The sequence below is a fragment of the Trachurus japonicus genome, chromosome 10 (assembly GCF_045865225.1).
Source record: "Trachurus japonicus isolate A0001 chromosome 10, Traja_1.0".
NCBI lineage: Eukaryota > Metazoa > Chordata > Actinopteri > Carangiformes > Carangidae > Trachurus > Trachurus japonicus.
This window is the reverse complement of record NC_140916.1, coordinates 22,769,513-22,787,129: the sequence shown is the minus strand read 5'-3', so window position 1 is coordinate 22,787,129 and position 17,617 is coordinate 22,769,513. Positions and strand designations below refer to the sequence as shown.

At 42.4% G+C, this 17,617-nt stretch overlaps 1 protein-coding gene across 3 annotated transcripts in view; it reads right to left on the bottom strand.

Annotated features, from left to right (window-relative positions):
- LOC146980038 (glutamate receptor 3) overlaps nucleotides 1-17,617 on the bottom strand; it is a 77,235-nt gene that overhangs the window by 26,673 nt on the left and 32,945 nt on the right. For all 3 annotated transcript variants that reach the window (XR_015036928.1, XM_085790118.1, XM_085790119.1), the window contains exons 4-5: nucleotides 10,455-10,642; nucleotides 395-448 (exon numbers count right to left, since the gene is read on the bottom strand). Coding sequence is in view for 2 of the 3 variants with exons in the window: in XM_085790118.1 (XP_085646244.1) it covers nucleotides 395-448; nucleotides 10,455-10,642 (242 nt within the window). In the remaining variant the exon portion in view is untranslated. The remainder of the gene's footprint in view (nucleotides 1-394; nucleotides 449-10,454; nucleotides 10,643-17,617) is intronic.

Below are 17,617 nucleotides of genomic sequence, written 5' to 3'. Positions count from 1 at the left end.
TTAAAACTTTCATCCTAATATCAAGGATAAATTAATATTTCCTCCACCAGTGTGTGTGTGTGTATGTGTGTGACTGTCCTCCAAAGACAGTTGAAAAGGTTAAATGTTGGGGGATTATCTTACACTTAAATATTTTCAGCAAAGCAAATGTGCAATGTCTGCCAGGTTGTGATTGATAACGCATGAGCAACACAGATAATAATCCATACTGTATATATACAGAGAAAAAACAAAACATATTGTATATTGACTTTTTTTTAAAATTTCATACAAAAGCCTATAATCCACTTATTGTGCATGCACATTTGTGCCCATGGCTGAGACTAAGCCGTATCACATGCAGCAAAAAGCAGGTTCCACTCCCTCCCTGGGGAGCGGCTCGGTTATTACTCACAAGATTGGCCAGAATGTAGTGGTAACCACGGCTGTTCTTCCCCAGGGTCACAACCTATGGGAGAAAAAAAAACATCAATACAGTAAACCACCCATGAGATGAGAGCCAAGAGCCAGGGCTTGTATAAGTGGCTACAACAATCTCTGTAAACGCGAGCAGGCACGCAGGATGCCACTGAAGTTGCAACAAAGCAACATCGCCTATGGAGTAACAAAAGAGAGAGAGAGAGAGAGAAAGAGAGCGAGAGAGAGAGCAGTTAGAGGCGGTGTTCATTAAGGAGGAGCTGATAATCGAGAAAAGGGAAGAACGAGGAACATCCTTGAATATTCCGCTCACTTTGAAGTCCCTACCAGTCTTTAGCAACGGCTGGACAGGAGGTAGAAATAGAAAAAAAAAAAACATTTCAAAGGAATTTACAGTGAGACAGTAAGATGTAGATCTTGCTCTGCTTTGAAAATATCACACCTTTGGAGCATAACAGCATGTTTCAACCCACGCAGCCTGTCTGAAAATAGTAAGTGGTGTTCTAAGCCATTCCATCAGTATGCTACTAACCATATGTTTCCTTTTATTCTCAATTTCTTCTTCCTTTTGTTCGAAGCCTGTAGATAAATTCAATTGTGCAACTCTGAATTGTCTTTTTTATGTGCATTACATGCTGGACATGATTTTGGCCTGTGCCTCATGAGGTCTGTTATTTATGAGTTTTTGCAGTCTGTTGCCGATGGACTTCTGAGCAGCTGCCATGCAGAAACCTGTCAACCATGTCTCGGTTTTCATCTGCGTTCTACAAACATAGCAACACAAGTTTACAGCAAAATCAGCATGTTTGCACATGTTCTGGCTCCGTCACAAAAACAAACTGTCAGTTCATCATCTGCCTGTGTGTGTGTGCGTGTTAGGCCGGGGACGTTGGATATTTGTTACTGTGGATCGTTTACAACATTCCCGCTGAGTAGGAGAGAGTGATGAAAAGCAAAGTTGTATCTTCACATCTCAGGCTGCAAGAAAAAAAAAGTCTCTGAAGGACTTTTCAGTTTCACCCGTTTTGTCTCTGATCACAGCGATTCACTGTGCTATGCTGAACTTCAGCTGACCTGAAGAGACAGTAGCAGACAACAATAAAACAATCATCCTAGCTGGGGCTGACTATCCTTCCAAATTAAATAAACCACTTGTCTCCCTCTTTTGTGGACACCTGAAGGTTGTCCAGGAGCGGGAGAGAAGTTGCTGGTGTTTTTCGAAAAAAGAGCACTCAGGGGATCACAAAGCCTTTCACTCATGCGATCAAGCTGCTTGGGTGGGTCAGCGTTCTCTGACAGCTTCCCCATCATTAAGGGTTTAAACCTTCAGCGCTGCAGGATGTCAGACAGAAGGGAACAAACCAAGACGGCAAAAAAGAAACAAAGAGGAAATGAGCTGATTATAATTCAGAAATAGCAGGAGTTGGCTTTTAGAATCCATCAATCTGCGTCTAATGAGCAAGTGACAGAAAGCTCCATGAAAGGAAAATCTCTGCAATGTTTATGCTGCACTGATAAGGGAGCTAGACAGATCACAGCTACTTCTCTCTGTAATTGCTCACGGGGTCTGACTTTCAGACGTTTAGCCCTGCTGCGTTTCCTCGGACAAGCCCCTCAGCTCCGCGCTCCCTCGCCGTGCACTAACCTTGACTCTGGCTGGAAGCCCGCCTCCTCAACACCTGCGCAGGAGCTGGGCAGAGAAAGGTCTTACCCCCCACCTGCAGCCATGCAGCTCACAGCCAGCCTGGCAACCGCTACAAGCAGCAACCTTGGGATGGAGCACAGCACGACACTGATGACACATCAGATACACTGAACCTCCGGCCAGACCACACCAACCTCTCGCCTCAACCCCTTTAATTAGGCAGACGGAGAGACCCGACTCCAGTTGAGACACACAGATTTTATTATTACTAGTTGTGATGCTCCGCTAAGTGGCTTGTAAGCGCAGATGGTGATACACTATCTCTTCACTGTGTTGATGAGATATGATTGTCTTCCGTTTCCTCTTAAACTCAATCATATTTGTGCACAAACTCAGATTAGACACAGGGAAATAAACTGTAGCTTAACTGTGAATAAGCAGCTGGTAAAAGCGCTGCGCAGTAGAACTTTGAAAGCATGGTTTTGGGAAATACAATTATTTGCTTTCTTTTCAAGATTAAAATGAGAACATGGGTGCTAATTACAGCTGTAACTGGGGCATTATTAGCTTAGCATAGCATGAAGAAACAGTATGGTTTGAATACTAAGGCTCAATATTTGGTGGTTCAAAAGGTTAAATATTATTTACCTGTACAGGATGTTAATTTTTACTTAAACATGCACATATTAATTCAAGCAACTACACTTGCACATATTTATATTATGGTACGGGTACTTGCATATGTATACTGTATACAGTACATGCATATATGTATATGTTGTCTACTGCCTCCTGTTTGCTTTAATTATTCTTGAGATGTATTTAGAATTTAATTAATTGGGCATATACCAAAGAGGCACGTATGTGTGTGTATACGATGCCCTACAATTTATACCGCAAGTTAGAACAAAAACTAAGTCATTAAGTTCAAGGAGCTCTGTAAACTTCCACAATAAAATTGAGGTGAGACATACAGATCAGAACAAGGGTATAAAGCCATTTGTAAAGCTTTGAGGGTCCCAGCAGCAGAGTGGGCTCAATGATTGTGAAATGGAAAAAGTTTAGAACCATCAGGACTCTTGACTCTAACAGAGCTTCAGAAGTCCTCTGCAGGGATGGGAGAAGCTGCCGAAAGGACAACCATCTCAGCGGCACTCCATCAATCAGGTCCTTATTGCAGAGTGGCTAGACAGAATGTGCTTTTAGTAAAAAAGGCATGAGGCAGCCAGTTTACTGTTTGCCAAGTGGTACATAGAGGACTCAGAGCACAAAGACAAAGATTATCTGGTCTGATGAGACACAACCGACAAAGAAACCCAAATATTACATCTGGCAAACATCGGGTTGTGTATCACCTGGCTAATACCATCTCTATGGTGAAGCCTGATGGAGGCAGCATCATGCTGTGCGGCTGTGTCTCAGCGGCACGGACAAGGAGACTGGTCAGAATTGAGGGAAGGATGTATGCAGCCAAACACACAGACAGATCCTTGAGGAAAACCTTGCTCAGTTGTAAATGCAACCTGCAACAGGGGTGGTTAACCTTCCAGCATGACAATGACCCAAAGAATTCAGCCAAGACAACACTGGAGTGGGTTTGGGACAAGTCTCTGACTCTCCCTCAGTGGCCCGACCAAAGCCCAGACTTATACCCCATAGAGTATTTGCAGAGAGACCCAAGAGGGCAGTTCATACGCGTTTCCCATCCAATCTGACGGAGCTTGAGAGGATCTGCCTGGAAGAATGGGATAAACTGCTCAAATCCAGGTGTGTCGAGCATGGAGAGACTTACCCAAGAAGCTGTAATTGCTGCCAAAGGGGCCTCTACACTGAATTAAAGATCTGAATACTTGCTAGTTTTTTTAAATTTATTTTTACAAACACACTTTTGTTGTCATTCTGGATTAGAGTTTTTACAGTGAGCAGCTAAAATGTCAATATTATAATATTATGATAATTATATTAGCATAATAAATGTGATCCCATGCATATAAATAATACTGCACTGACTAAACAACCAATTATTACTTTTCCCAGTGATACAGAAAGAAGAAATGTGTTAAGTGTGTCTAAACCTTCAATAATTCCTCTTTTTCATACAGTGCGCCGTCCTGCAAATCGATCCGCTGGCTGCCTCCACCACCTTTTGTTCTGCTGCTGAAGGAGAGCCTGCGTTTTGCAGCCTGGAGTTTTCTTTAACGGCTGATGGGGACAGACAACCGGGATGACCTTGACTTCACCCTCATCCAGACTCGGCTTGCTTCGCCCTCACCAGACAGAAAGCCTTAAATGTAAAAACTACACATTTCCAATAAAACACCAGGCCGTTTACCTCAGAGTCTGACCTTTTTACTGTGGAGTTTGCCACGGCACAGGAAGAGGCAGACTGAAAATGATAAGCTCCCAAGAGTTTGTAAATATCATTCACTGAGGCATATGAAAGAACAAATAATGATGCAATTATTTTTAGCATCAACCTACGAAAAGTCTAAAACACACAAACTTGCACTGTTGACTTTATTAGTGAGTAACTGTAATCATAATCATATCTATAATAGTTAACTCTGTAAAATATTAATATTTTTCCTGTGTGCTTTTTGATAACATCTCATTTGCTTCTATTTCCATCACTCCATTTCTTCTACTGAAACTAGCATGCTAACCAGCTAGCACTAGTCTCATCACTTTACAGCAACTCACCATAACGACCAGTCTGCCCCGAGGAGGCGGTACCGCTCAGAGGGAGTACTGTAACCTCTTGTCTTGTAAATACAACAACAGCTGAAGCTCTGGGCAACACTAGTGAGTAAACAGCTGTTCATGCTAATGCTGGCTATGTAGCAACAGCAAAACTCACAAACAGCTCCCTTATATGGGTTGATTGTTGCAGCGGGGCCGCTCTGTCTGAGCCAAACATATGAAACGCATTTTCATTATTAATCAGAATAGGAATAACAAGCTATATTAACTGCCACATATAATTTCATGATAACAAGTGTTATCACCAGTAGATCAATAGCGGTGGAGTGCTCCACTTCACTCAGGATTGGACACAAGGGTGAATTTGACCTCTAGAAGCTTTGATGCAGAAGGACTTTCCTCTTCTGCGGCCTCCATTTCTGCTCCAAGGCTCTCGGTAGAAGTGCTCTTGGTGGAGCGCGCGCTAATTAACAGCCAGCAGTGGCTGTGGCGGAGATGATTTTCTTGGCAGCGGCCATATATGCCCCTGAAGATAGCACGAGGGTTGGCCTCCCCCCAACTGCAGAACATTTTAGACGCACCTGACTCATATTCGGATGATTACATCTATCACTGCTCTGAGACGACTTGAGACCCGATACCTTGGAAGGAAGGAATCACTGACGCCGCAGCTGAGACGTCCTTGTGTCGGTGCCAGAACTTTGAAATACTAAGACGTCCTACTCTGGTTTCACTGAAAACAATCAGGGTCATTTTACTTGATTGATGATAGCGGGGGGTGGAAAAAAAGTTCCTCCGGTTTAAAGACTGTGCAACTACACGGTGCATATTGTCACAGTGGCGGTACACAGGTCTCGGCCTCTCATTCAGCCGTGAAGTCAGCGGGTCACATTCTCTTTAATGATAACGCTTTAATCCCATTTAATTCTATAATCGCAGTTGGTGAATGGCCCTCAACAGCCCAGGTTGGTGCCAGGGATCTGAAAGCATATTTGGGAACACCCCCCGACTGCCACCGTCACCACCCAAACACACACCCAAGCTTTACATTGAGTACAGGAACAGATCGGCTATATTTCTGTCAGCCTCTCCTCTCCGCGGCCCGGGGACAATAAGCTGATGTTGAGATCAGGAGCACCTTTCATATCAGCAGAGACGTAAGCTCACTATCTTCTTTTTCTCGTCTATCTTTTAGAACAAACCGAGAGACATGCCAGGTAATGTTCCCGGAAAACAGAGTGAGAGTAATCTAGGCGCTTTGGATGCCTGGGGGGGTTTGATGTGGGAAAAGAAAAATGTGTGTTGTGAATTTGGGAAATTTGGATCACTTAGGTTTTATTTCACATCTGTGTTTGTGTGGCTGCGGTATGTCTCAATGCGTCGTCACCTCGTTTACAGTAGGCTCAATATCACTCCCTTTTTTCACCTTGTCATGCTGACATTTCCAGCTACACACAGAAAATCTGAATTTGAATAGACAATAGACTAATACATTCAACTGTGGAGTTTCTCTGAATTTCCCATTCAGGAGCAAAAGGAGAAATATTGAGAACTTGAGGATCTTCCAATTCTCCACGGTGAAGCAATGTGGCCACCCTTCATGCCTCTACAGTCTGCACAATGTTGTCCTAACAAATCCCCAGATGCATCTCTCATTTTTTTCCTTCTCTTTCTGTGAATCCTTTTCACTTCTTATTGTTTTTTTTCTTCCTCCTGCATGAAAATTCAGCTTTGCGGCTGGCAGAGCACTCACTGTCTGCCTCTCTTTGAACAGCTTGCGTGCCCTGGGCCTGTCCCAGACGTTGTACTTTTTTTTCTTTTTCTTCTTCTACTTCTCCTTCCTTTTTTTTGCTTGCCTCCCTTTAACTAGTGATGAGCAGGTTGTTGCCTCTGAGCAGATTCCAGCACAGGAATCCCGGGGGGGAAAGACGGCCAGGAAGGCAGGAGCATAAAGGAAGATATGAGGCTATATGTGCAATCTCATGGATGGATCACATTAGGCAGGAGCAGATATATGCGGTCTAACTCATGCATACATATTCTAAAAAAAAAAAAAAAATCATGATTATGGGAAGTGGTATCAATACAAACATGATTAACTTATACTTGGTCATAGTTCTTGTTTAAACAGGCCAGCCACACACATTCCTCTCAGCATATACTATCATAAAGCCAGATGGTTCAATGAAACACATTTGTTGGATATGATTCAGAGAGCAGAGCTGGCAGAGGCTCTCCCATTTTTGTCGTAAGGGAAGGATTGCCATTGGGTTAATTTATCTGCAGTGCAGTGTATTGATGGAAAAGTCCTATGGGCGATAAATCCTGAGTGGTTGTTACAGCATAAAATGATAATGGCCCGGGTGTAGCATTCTCCTCAGCATCCCAAAACAAATTTGTAGCGAGACTCACTCTGCTCTTATACGAGCAAACAAAACTGCGCCTGATGCAGCACTATGCAAATACTTGCTTCCCGTGTTTCTACATCATGTCAAGTGATAAATGAAGCTAATAAATGTGACATTCAGCTGAGTGTGCTTATGACTGAAAGAAGAGGCACACTCATTGTTTTGTGTATGTGTGATGAACCTTTGGTCTGTAAGGATAGAGACCAGAGCGAGTCCATTAATCTGTTCATCGGAACTGAAAATTAATCAGCAACCATTCTAACAATTATTTTACTTTCTCTTAGTCCTTCAAAATAGGAGAAAGAAATTCTATATCTATACAGTATTGTATACAGTATATATATTTTTATATACACAGACACACACAAAAAAAATTGTATAAAAAATTAAAATACTGTGTCATAGGCAATAATATCAATAATAAATAGCTCAGAATATATAGTGGATAATTGTGATTATTACTGTTATCAAATGAATTAACATTTAAGCAGCATGTTAATGTTGTAGCTGGTGGAACTAATTTTATTACCTGTTTAATATTGGTGGTGTTTTTTCACAGTTTATTTGTTTTGAAATAAAAGAACATAATATTTCTGTAAATGTTGGTGATGAAATAGAAAAACCCCATTCTGTTTAATCCAGTTATATAGTGTAGTGAAGTATCAAGTATAATGCAATGGAAAATACTTCAAAATTGTGCTTCAGTAAATATACCATCACCAGATGTCCTTTCAGTCGCTTAGCAAGATCCTTGAAACATAAAAAAAAAAACTATTCAGAGAACTAGTAGAATAACTAAGGCTCCAAGGACGGAAGCATTAACAATGACCGGATCAAGAGTGGTGCTGTGCTTTTATTTGATTTTATTATTTTTTTGGGCGACAATTGTACCAAATTGTGGAAGCTCAGCTTGCCTTTCCAAGATAACTCTACACCCCATGAACTTCATCGCCTGGTATAAAGACATTCATTCTGCGGTGGGATTGTGCCGACTGAAATAATAAAACTAAGCTACTGAGCTGATTCCCCATTTCCCCCAGCAATCAGCTCGCTGGATCTGTCCTGCCTCATGATCCTCTCTCAACAGGCAGTGACCTTGACGGATTGAAGCCACACGCCGACATTGCGACACACAGACACTGGCCCTGGCACACGGGTTCTGTTCAAACTCTCCCCCCTGTCCTCCAGAGAAGAAACTCTATCTGTCTACAATCATTGGTTAATAGAACTACGACAGCAGGTAGAAGCAGCGGGTTCCCACATAGCTGCCACCGGGTGCCATTTTTAGTGTGATTGCCCTCATGGGAGACAGTCCATCCCTGTTTCAATGTATAATGGTATGACCCGGTAGGGGGCAGCTGCAGAGTGAAGTCCTACAGCTTCCCTGAATGCCTGTGACTCATCCATATTGGCAGAGCTGACCAGATTATTTCAATTAACTCCCCCCCAAAAAATCCCATACTGAGGTTGTCATTAAAACAAGAGGCAAAATTGAGCACGCTGCTGGTTTCAAGGTTAGCTGTTGTGAAAGCCCCCCCCCCCCATCTGCACTAAAAACAAACTTTAGACAGAAAAATGCATGATGGTGGTGGTCGGATGTGGAGAAAGGGAATAGGCTCCCTTTAAAAGACAAAGAAAGAGTTCATTGATGGGAACAAAGACAGAAACAGGAGAACATCAAACAGTTTCCTGCCTCGCATCCTTATTGCTGTTTGCAGGGGAGAAAACGCAATTAAAGCCACAACCATGAATAAAAAGCCTCACGTGTAATTTGTTATGAACATTCCAAGCTCTTCCTAAAAGCTGATGCATATTCTTAACACACAAAAAAAGAGAAAAACAAAAGATTTCATTGTAGCCTCACAATTGTAAAAACAGGAAATTTGCAGCACAAGAATTAAATTAGACACAGCAAATTAATACTAAAAGCAATTCTGCTTTAAACTATGACTCTGGGATCAAATTAGATTCATAAAAAACAAGTGAAACTAACAGTCATTGAGGGGATATTGTGAGGCAGAGAGAAGCCAATATCTAAATGAATGTTAACGAGCAGAATCCAATTCGGGAGCTGATTGCCTTATAAGCAGGCAGCAGCAAACAGAGGGGTGTAGTAGGGTGGTGTGGGGCAGGCGAACAGAGGAGATGCATGGCATAATAGCCACTCATCTATTCATGGTAATTGTGTTTCCCCTACTACAAGGACTGGTGGACCTTTCATTTCCTCCTCAGGCAGTGGACGTGATAGAGGAACGGAGGGGTTTGGGGTTGTTAAAAGAGGATTAAAAAGGCTGCATCATCAGTGGTCTCTCCAAATGGCTGCTCACGCTCAGACCTCTCAATCTCAGGCTCTTGGGCAGCTTGGACACACACACACACACACATACACGCTGATTTTCAAACAAGCCAAACCTCAAACTTAGCAACCAAACAATGACAAACCGAGCTCCTCCAACAGGTGGGATTACTGCCGTGCCTCACATTCAACTTAGCACACTGTTATGACCTGAGGACATTACACAAAGTCAACTTTCTACATCAAAAATTGCTACGGTCTGGAATGACTCGTAAAACCTGACACACACAACAAGCAGCAGTGCAAAGGATACTAATATTTTATTTTGTCAGTGTCCTCTATATTCTAACACACTGAGCCACTGGATGATTAAAGGCCACTCCAGAAATTTAGTATGGCACTTCCATACAGTACATGAGACAAATGTATGAGTGGATTTCTTTTGGCCTCCTGGGGGAAAATCTGACATATTATCAGTTTACAGTATATGGTGATATGCAAACAGAGGGATTTACACACTGAGTAGCATCATCATTAATTTGCAGTCGCGTTTCAGTCCATGCTTATTGAGAAGCTGCAGAAGAAACTGACGTATCCAGAGCTTAAGTCGTTTGGATCAAGCGGCAGGAATGTGGATCTTTCCTTGTCCATATTGCAGTAGAGTACCAGTCTGTTATTAGATCCAACATGTTTTTTTCCATTGTTAATGTGCCTCTCTTTTGTTTTTCAGCCTAACTCAGGATAACTTAAGCAATGTCCCTGGATTCATTTTCTAACATTTGTCAAAGCCCCTTCTGAGCCACAGTAGATAAAATGAAAACAATTCACCATGACTGGTAAATTGACTTTGGCATGTAAAATTGGTGGAGAGCCCCTCTAATATTTGTTATTTTTCTAAATCTAATTTTCTTGGCAGTTGTGTTTCTGAAGCAGAAGGCAACAAAAGGGTAAGACAGACAGCGTAGATGTTTGCTTATGTAAGACTCACCTGCTCTAATATGGTGTTGATCCTGTCCACCTCGCAGTCAATCACATAGCGCTTCTCCTGCCTCCTGTCCATCTCCTCAATGATGCGCTTGAACTCCGCCGCGTCTGTTGTGCTGCTAACAGAGCGAGCGGTCACCTGCCAGTTGTTCGCTACTGCTGCCTCCATGATGGCCTGCAGTATGGAGAAACCTAGAGAGAGGGAGAGATACACAGAAAGAGAGAGAGAGACCCCGAGGATTAGACACAAAAGAGACTGGCACACAGTCGTGCAAGAACTGAGTGGCTGCTAATTTATTCTGGGGAGGTTTTTGCTTGGATCCAAAGGTTAAAGGCCATCTCATTACAATCTAAAATAGCATTGTGAAATCTGCAGGCCCACTGAAATATTGTCTAGAGTCTAGACTTTGTGTGCAAGTGTGTACATGTGTGTGAATTCACATTTGCAATACCATAATGAAGTGAAAGGACAGGAATTGTATCTCCATATTATTAAAAGATCAGTGGGTGATGTTATTGTGCTTGGCATCAATTAAATTATGGCATTTAGCTCAGCCACATGTTAACTTTGACGGTGCGGTGAGACACATCGCGCCCCATGTCTCCTTGGAGGACGGTGCCAAGTCATTTAAAGATAAAGACAATGAAACATTCATCCAGGCCAGTGGTAGAAAGAGATCATTATGCTACCAAGAATGGAGAATGAGCCCTTCTAATGATTAATTCACACGTGAAATATTTTCATTTAACAGAGCGCTCAGAAACACTATGGTCAAATCACATACCACAGAATGAATAATGTAGTCCTATTTCTGGAGGGATAGATTGCACGTAGCACAAGCTGATATAAAAATGGCTTAACTCTTCTCCAATGTACAATAGGCGAAAAAGGAACATGAAAGTTATTAATGAAAATCAAGCACACTGCTGGTATCTCATTAAGCCATGGACAATGCAATAGCAAACTGTATGTACAATAAGCCTCTTTTCCATATCTCTGTTCATTTTTCATCGTCCGTCGTGTGGTTAACTGATACAGTAAAGGGAAGGGGGGTGGGGGGTGTAGTGGCTTCTAGCTGCAGTGAATTCTGGCTGACAAACTGATTTTATATGATGATTACAATTGTTGCATGTGATTGAGTATTATGTAAATATATATATATATATATATATATAAGATCTTCTATGTACACACTGTATATAAATATTTTTTTTCACTGCAAGCCATGTTTCTGTACAGCCTTATCTCCATGAACCGGCTGCAGACAACCAACAAAGCACAGAGACAACACAGAGAGCAAAGAAACAAAAACAGCTATAACAAGAAAACCACTTTGTGACTCTTCATGTCTCTGCTCTTGCATTTCCTTTATTTTCCATTCCATCTGAATGGTCAAGCGCCATTTCTTTTCTCTTTCTTTTTTTCCCTTGACTTGTAAATGCTCTGAGACTGCTGCACCGTGTGTGTGCCTGCCCTCCCGGTGTGACGCCGCCACTGCAGCATGCAGCCACATTTCCAGCAGATGACCTTTGGGCGAGTAGCACGGCGAGTAGCAGAGACCGGTGCACAGCGTGTCATCTGTCCAGAGGAGCAATGGCTTACTGCCTGGAGACATCAACATGCCAGACCTCAAGGTTATCTGGCAACCCGGTTATCAGGTCACATCTCCAAGGAGTTCAGCCTATAGCTTATGAACAGAACTTGTAGCACAACATGGAGTTCCTATGATTTGTTGAGGGCATGTACAGGTACACACAAGGTTCCTTTATGGCTTCTGGGTCACAGAGCCGCTTAAAATTAGCAACACTTGTACAGTACTTCTGAAGTAAAAGACCGTGGGGCAAAAAGAACATGAAGGTAGTGTGGTCTTAAGGGATAAGACTGTCTATTGTAGTAGGAATTCTTCCTTGGACAAAAGCCACAGTGTCCTCTGGAAAGAAAAAATCTTTAAGTGTGGTGAACATTTGAAGCTTTTCTCAAGTATCATTATTTTTATATGAGCACACTCTTGTGCACTATACCTTCTCACATTTCCCCTACCTAAAGCAAAAAGTTACAAGATGAAGGTCTGAATAACATGGATGCATTATTCATTATCCTGAGGCATATGCTCAGAACCTCACCAACCACAAACCAGCTGGATAGCTAGCATGGCAGTCTCCCTAGCAATAAAAAGCTTCTTACTTTGAGAGATGTCATGCAGATTAAGTGGGTCAAAATGGTCTCTGTTGGTTTGCAAAAGGTTGAGTCAACGGCTGGTAAAGCTTAAAATGCCAATGGACTGTTTAACACACGGTGTAAGACATGGTATGTATACTGTATATAGGATAATGTGGTGAAAGATACTGTTGATATTTGTTTAAGGGTTGCAAGTATCTTTTAGTTTACTGCAGTGAAATCACTGATTCCTGTGCTGCTTGACAGACACAATAACATGCCTGAGAAGATTTTAAATAGCAAAAGAAAAAAATAAAGCCTGCGGGGGAAAATGCTCCAGGGATTTGGGCCTCATACATGTAAGTATCTGTAGTGTTCTGTCAAGAAAAAAAAAATCTGTGCATTTCTTATTTTCATTTCTGAGGTGCAAGAAAAACAAGAATTATGCTAGCGCTTCAGTGAAAGAAAGAAACAACGTCCTATCAATCAGATTAGAATCACAGAAGGGCTTTTATTTTGAAATTGCTGATTTGTGCGGCGTTCATCTCCCCATGCCTGCGGCAAACCCTGAACCATGTGGGAACAATTGGATTCATTTAAGATTCACAGAAGATTCCATGCCTGCCTAGTTTTACATTTGTATGGAAATTAAGAGATGGAATCTGGTGGTGGTAAATAGTCTGTCCAGAAATGGATTACTTCTGCTCCTGTTTTTTTTTATTAACATCAGCAGAAAAGTTTATGTTCCGTGATTTAGACTTCAAAATTGAAATGAACAAAATCCTTTCAGCGCAACTTAATCTGACAGCAGCAGCAACACTGATGGTTCCTTCTTCATCTCCACCAGCAAGCAAAAATGAAAAAAAAAAAATATATATCTTTTTGTTATTCCCTGCCTTTCTGCCTGCATTTACATCTAGTGGTTACACCTTTCTCCAGACCGGAATCCCATTTGGCTTCACCCAGTCGATGGGTTCAACCTCCTCAACAGCACTGCAGACCCACACAAATGCTTTTGCTTGTGATCTTTATTTCCAAGACTGAGAGATGCTATAAATCCAATTCACCCCTTCGCCTTCAGGAGCCCCTCAGCCGTGTTGCGTCTAAAAATGTATTACAGTCAACTACATAAATTATGGAAGACAACAACAACATTTCCTTATCACCGCCTATAAATCCCCATGATATGAATGCAGCCGCACCACGCCGAGGCTTCTGCTGATCATGCTCCTCAGTGCTAATCATGCCATCGAGACAGGGTGAGGTCTAACATGCTGTAATGCTCGCAGCCGCCAGTCGTGTTGTGTAATGTATAAACATACAAACAGTACACTGAATATATTTGTACACATTTGGTGTACATTCACTATGTCCACATGGGATACGCGGGGCCTGATAGTCATGGTAAATATTCATACGCCTTGTTATTACAACACATTTTATCACACTGAACTGTCGGTTGATTTGATTGACTTGTCACTGCTGTAGTGGATGTTTGACAATCCTGTGATAAACCTATGATGCATCCTTGTGCTCCACAGCATCATGGTACCCACCACCCTCACAGTCTGAACGGTGCATCAGGATAATGCAGCATTTTTTTTTGTCTATTGGCGGATGTAAATAGAGGTTTCTCCTTTTCAATACACAATGCAGTGTAGCAGTGTTGCTGCTGGCTAATGGTGCCAGGATGCAGGTCAAAGTTGAACAAAACATTAACTTTAATGTGTGCTGTTTCTTTTTTTTCTTTTTTTCTTTTTCATTTGGAGCCTGTGCGACTTATGGCTACCCATAGCTTCATTCTCTGCGTTCAGCCTGAGGAAACGTTTTTGCCTTTTGTCTTCACAGGAGCTTTACTTCCAGTCCCAGCTGCAAAGGCGGCGACTGAAGTGCACACGAGGCAAAGTTAAGATTCGCAGAATACTGACTGCACTCTGGACAAACTGTGCTTGTGGGGTAACTGTGAGGGCAGGAGGATGGGGGAGGGAGTCGTGCATCCAGGTCTGGGAGTGAGCGTTTGGGATATGTGGAGTTCGAGTTAAACCAGGACATCAAAGCTGCTTTTAAATCTCAGTACACGCACTTGAAACAACTGTGTCGTTTTTTGGGGGAGGCAGTGTATCAACGGGCTGTGATGGGTGAAAACTCAATTATATCTGCATTTTTGCTTTAAATCTACCGTATATCACACTGCAGAGCCAGCTATCAAATCCCGACGGAGCCTGATGACGCCTTGTGCGCTTATAAATCAGAGCTGTTGCGAATGAGATGTTGTGGCAGTGTAGCGTACCAGCGGCTGAGTGAGAGCTGCAGTCCTCTCCTTCGTCTGGGAACCGGATCTTAACAGGATGAGTTTTGAAGCGTCACCCGTGGCGGCTCAGCAGTAATTGAATTGAGTTGCATCTAATCTCATTGCCCAGCTCCTTTGGTTCCCTGCCTCTCATTAGGGTTCGGTGCAGAGTGTCACAGGCCTCTCTCTCACTCACAACCCTCTCTCATATCTCACAGCTGATCCGGGCTAACCGGACAAATCAGAGAAACCATATTGCAAATTTCTCCCGGCACACAACGCAGCATTAGCCCCAACTGACTGTCGGTTTCCGAGACCCCGCTATAATGTTTGAGTGTATTACACTTCTGTATCATTACACTGTGTCATCACTGGCATTACACTAATCCACATCAATCCAAAATCTAATCTACCAATCTGATCAAATAATGGCACGGTGCTAAATAAGTCACCGTTAACCACACTCCTGTACACAATAAATAAAGGGGAACCACGAGCAACTGGAGCGACCGGCAAATAGCGATGAGCAAGAAATAAATGGCACCAACAATATGATGTGAACTCATCTCTGAGGGATCAAAATCTATAGTGCACACACATGAAAAAGAGGCAGATGTTGCTGAGCCAACAGTAAATGCAGCCGCTCTCGCCCCTAACTTGCCAATCCTCTGGTAAATGAGGGTCTTTGGCAGGCCGAAACGCCCTGCTGAGTGCTGTCCAGGGTCTCAGAGGGCATCAGAAACAACTGAGCTGAAACCACAAAGATAATGGCTTTGACTCATAATTGTGAGGTTGGCTTGGTACCAAGTCTGAACGTCTGAAGAGAAAGACAGAAAGTGAACTTTGCAGATATTAACTTGAAGGGTCAGCTCACCCAAATTACAGAGAGGAATTAACATGCTATGCACGTTCAACCGATGTACATAATGCTTTTTTTAAAACTCTCTTCCTATCAAGCCATGCAAACAGTTTTGTTTTTTGTGTGTCTGGGGGTTTACTGTAGATCGCTGTCTGCCAGAATTCACAAAAGTAATGCCATTCACATCCACTGCTTTGTGCCAGGGGCAGAAATCTCAAGGAAGGACATCACAAACCAAGGGCAAAAAACAATCTGCATGGCTGGACCAATGTGTGAAATATTTAACATGTTTTCCTCTGGAAACCTAGCAACACTGTGGTGAGGACTGTAATATCATGACAATTTGTTTTGTTTGTTTGCACCTTAATTACAGTTTAGATGAAAGGCGTAAAAACCAGTGAAATACAAATTTGTATTTTGTGAATTGTTGTTATGTTTGCATGTTACGGATGTTCTGATACCACTGGAGTTAATGTTAAAGCATTATAGGCACACTACGCTGGAGTTATTCTTAGATTTGTTATTGTTCCTTCTGTTTTAGAATTCAAGTAATACAGTTTTATTATTTATAAGATGGCAGTTAACCAGTGCAAGTGCTAAGCTTTGAGGAAAAAGCCTGAATGATCAAGATAAAAACAAGCATTGACTGTGTTTCATTGTGTCAAGTGTTTCATCAAGCCTGTGAAGATTCACCTCGCTCAATGTTTTTTGATTTTCGCTCCATCCTGTACTTGTAATTACACTGCAGTTATTCACAAATACAGTTGGATTAGCTAAACAGAAGTCACAACTGACTTCATCTTTGCAGCCTAAGTGGCCTTGGAAAAAGCGACTGCGTCGTGAAACTACACCCGAGGCCTGTCTTCGCCGTGACGACGCTGCAAATGTCTATTTAAGATTCTGAGGCTGTCAAAAATCTCACTCTTCATTAACTTTATTTCTATGTATGTACAAAGTCATACATATTCCCAGAGATAATTTGTCTCCATTGTCTTTTCAGGCAGCCAGAATAAATACTTACAGTATTTAGGGCCTGGTGAGTGTTTGCCTCTGGGCTAAGTATGCTCACAGGGCTCTGAGGATCCCTCCAGTGTTTGTGCAGTGGAGATCAAAATCTTGGGCTAGGAGAGGAAGAAGGCTTTATATTTCCTCTCATTAGTCATCTGGCATAGGCTCACAATTAGTATAAAAAGGCTGTGGTTTTTTTTGCTGGTCTTATATGACCTATGCTTTTGACTCTAAATGATATAAAGTAACTTCAAAGCAGGAAAAGTCAAATCAATGTCTGATGCTTGTCTGTGGAGGGAATCTGTAAGCAGCTGCAAAGACATGCTAATTGAGACGCCTTTGAAAGAGCTTTTAAACACCTGACAATTAACTGAGGGAAAACTACACTCTAACAGACACTTGTGTAACTTAGAGGAAGAAAAATGTTACAGTCGATGTGAAATCAGCTCAAGCTCCGGAATGAGCTCCTCCACTTCCCTCTGCCCACGAGAAAAAGAAAAAGGAGCTTTAGACGTTTACCCCGATGGTGGAAGCGTTGTGTTCACCGTGAAGCTGGTGCCAAAGGAGCCCAAAAGTGTGTAGCCAAGGCTTTGATGTGGGGTTTACAGTAGGCCTTTAACCAAAACAGTCTCACTGCCAAGTGTTGTCCTAATCAAAAAGGCAGCGCATGTCAAATCAAACAGAAGCAGCATGCTGTCTATATCTTTAGAAGTGCATACATGCAGGAGGGAGGAGAGCGATGCTTTTTCCACTGTGAAAATCCACCCACAGACTTTTCAGAGCTCCTGCATCTCTTCCTGTCTGTCTTTGTTCTCTTGTCGCTCACACTCACTCCATGCTGTGACATATCAG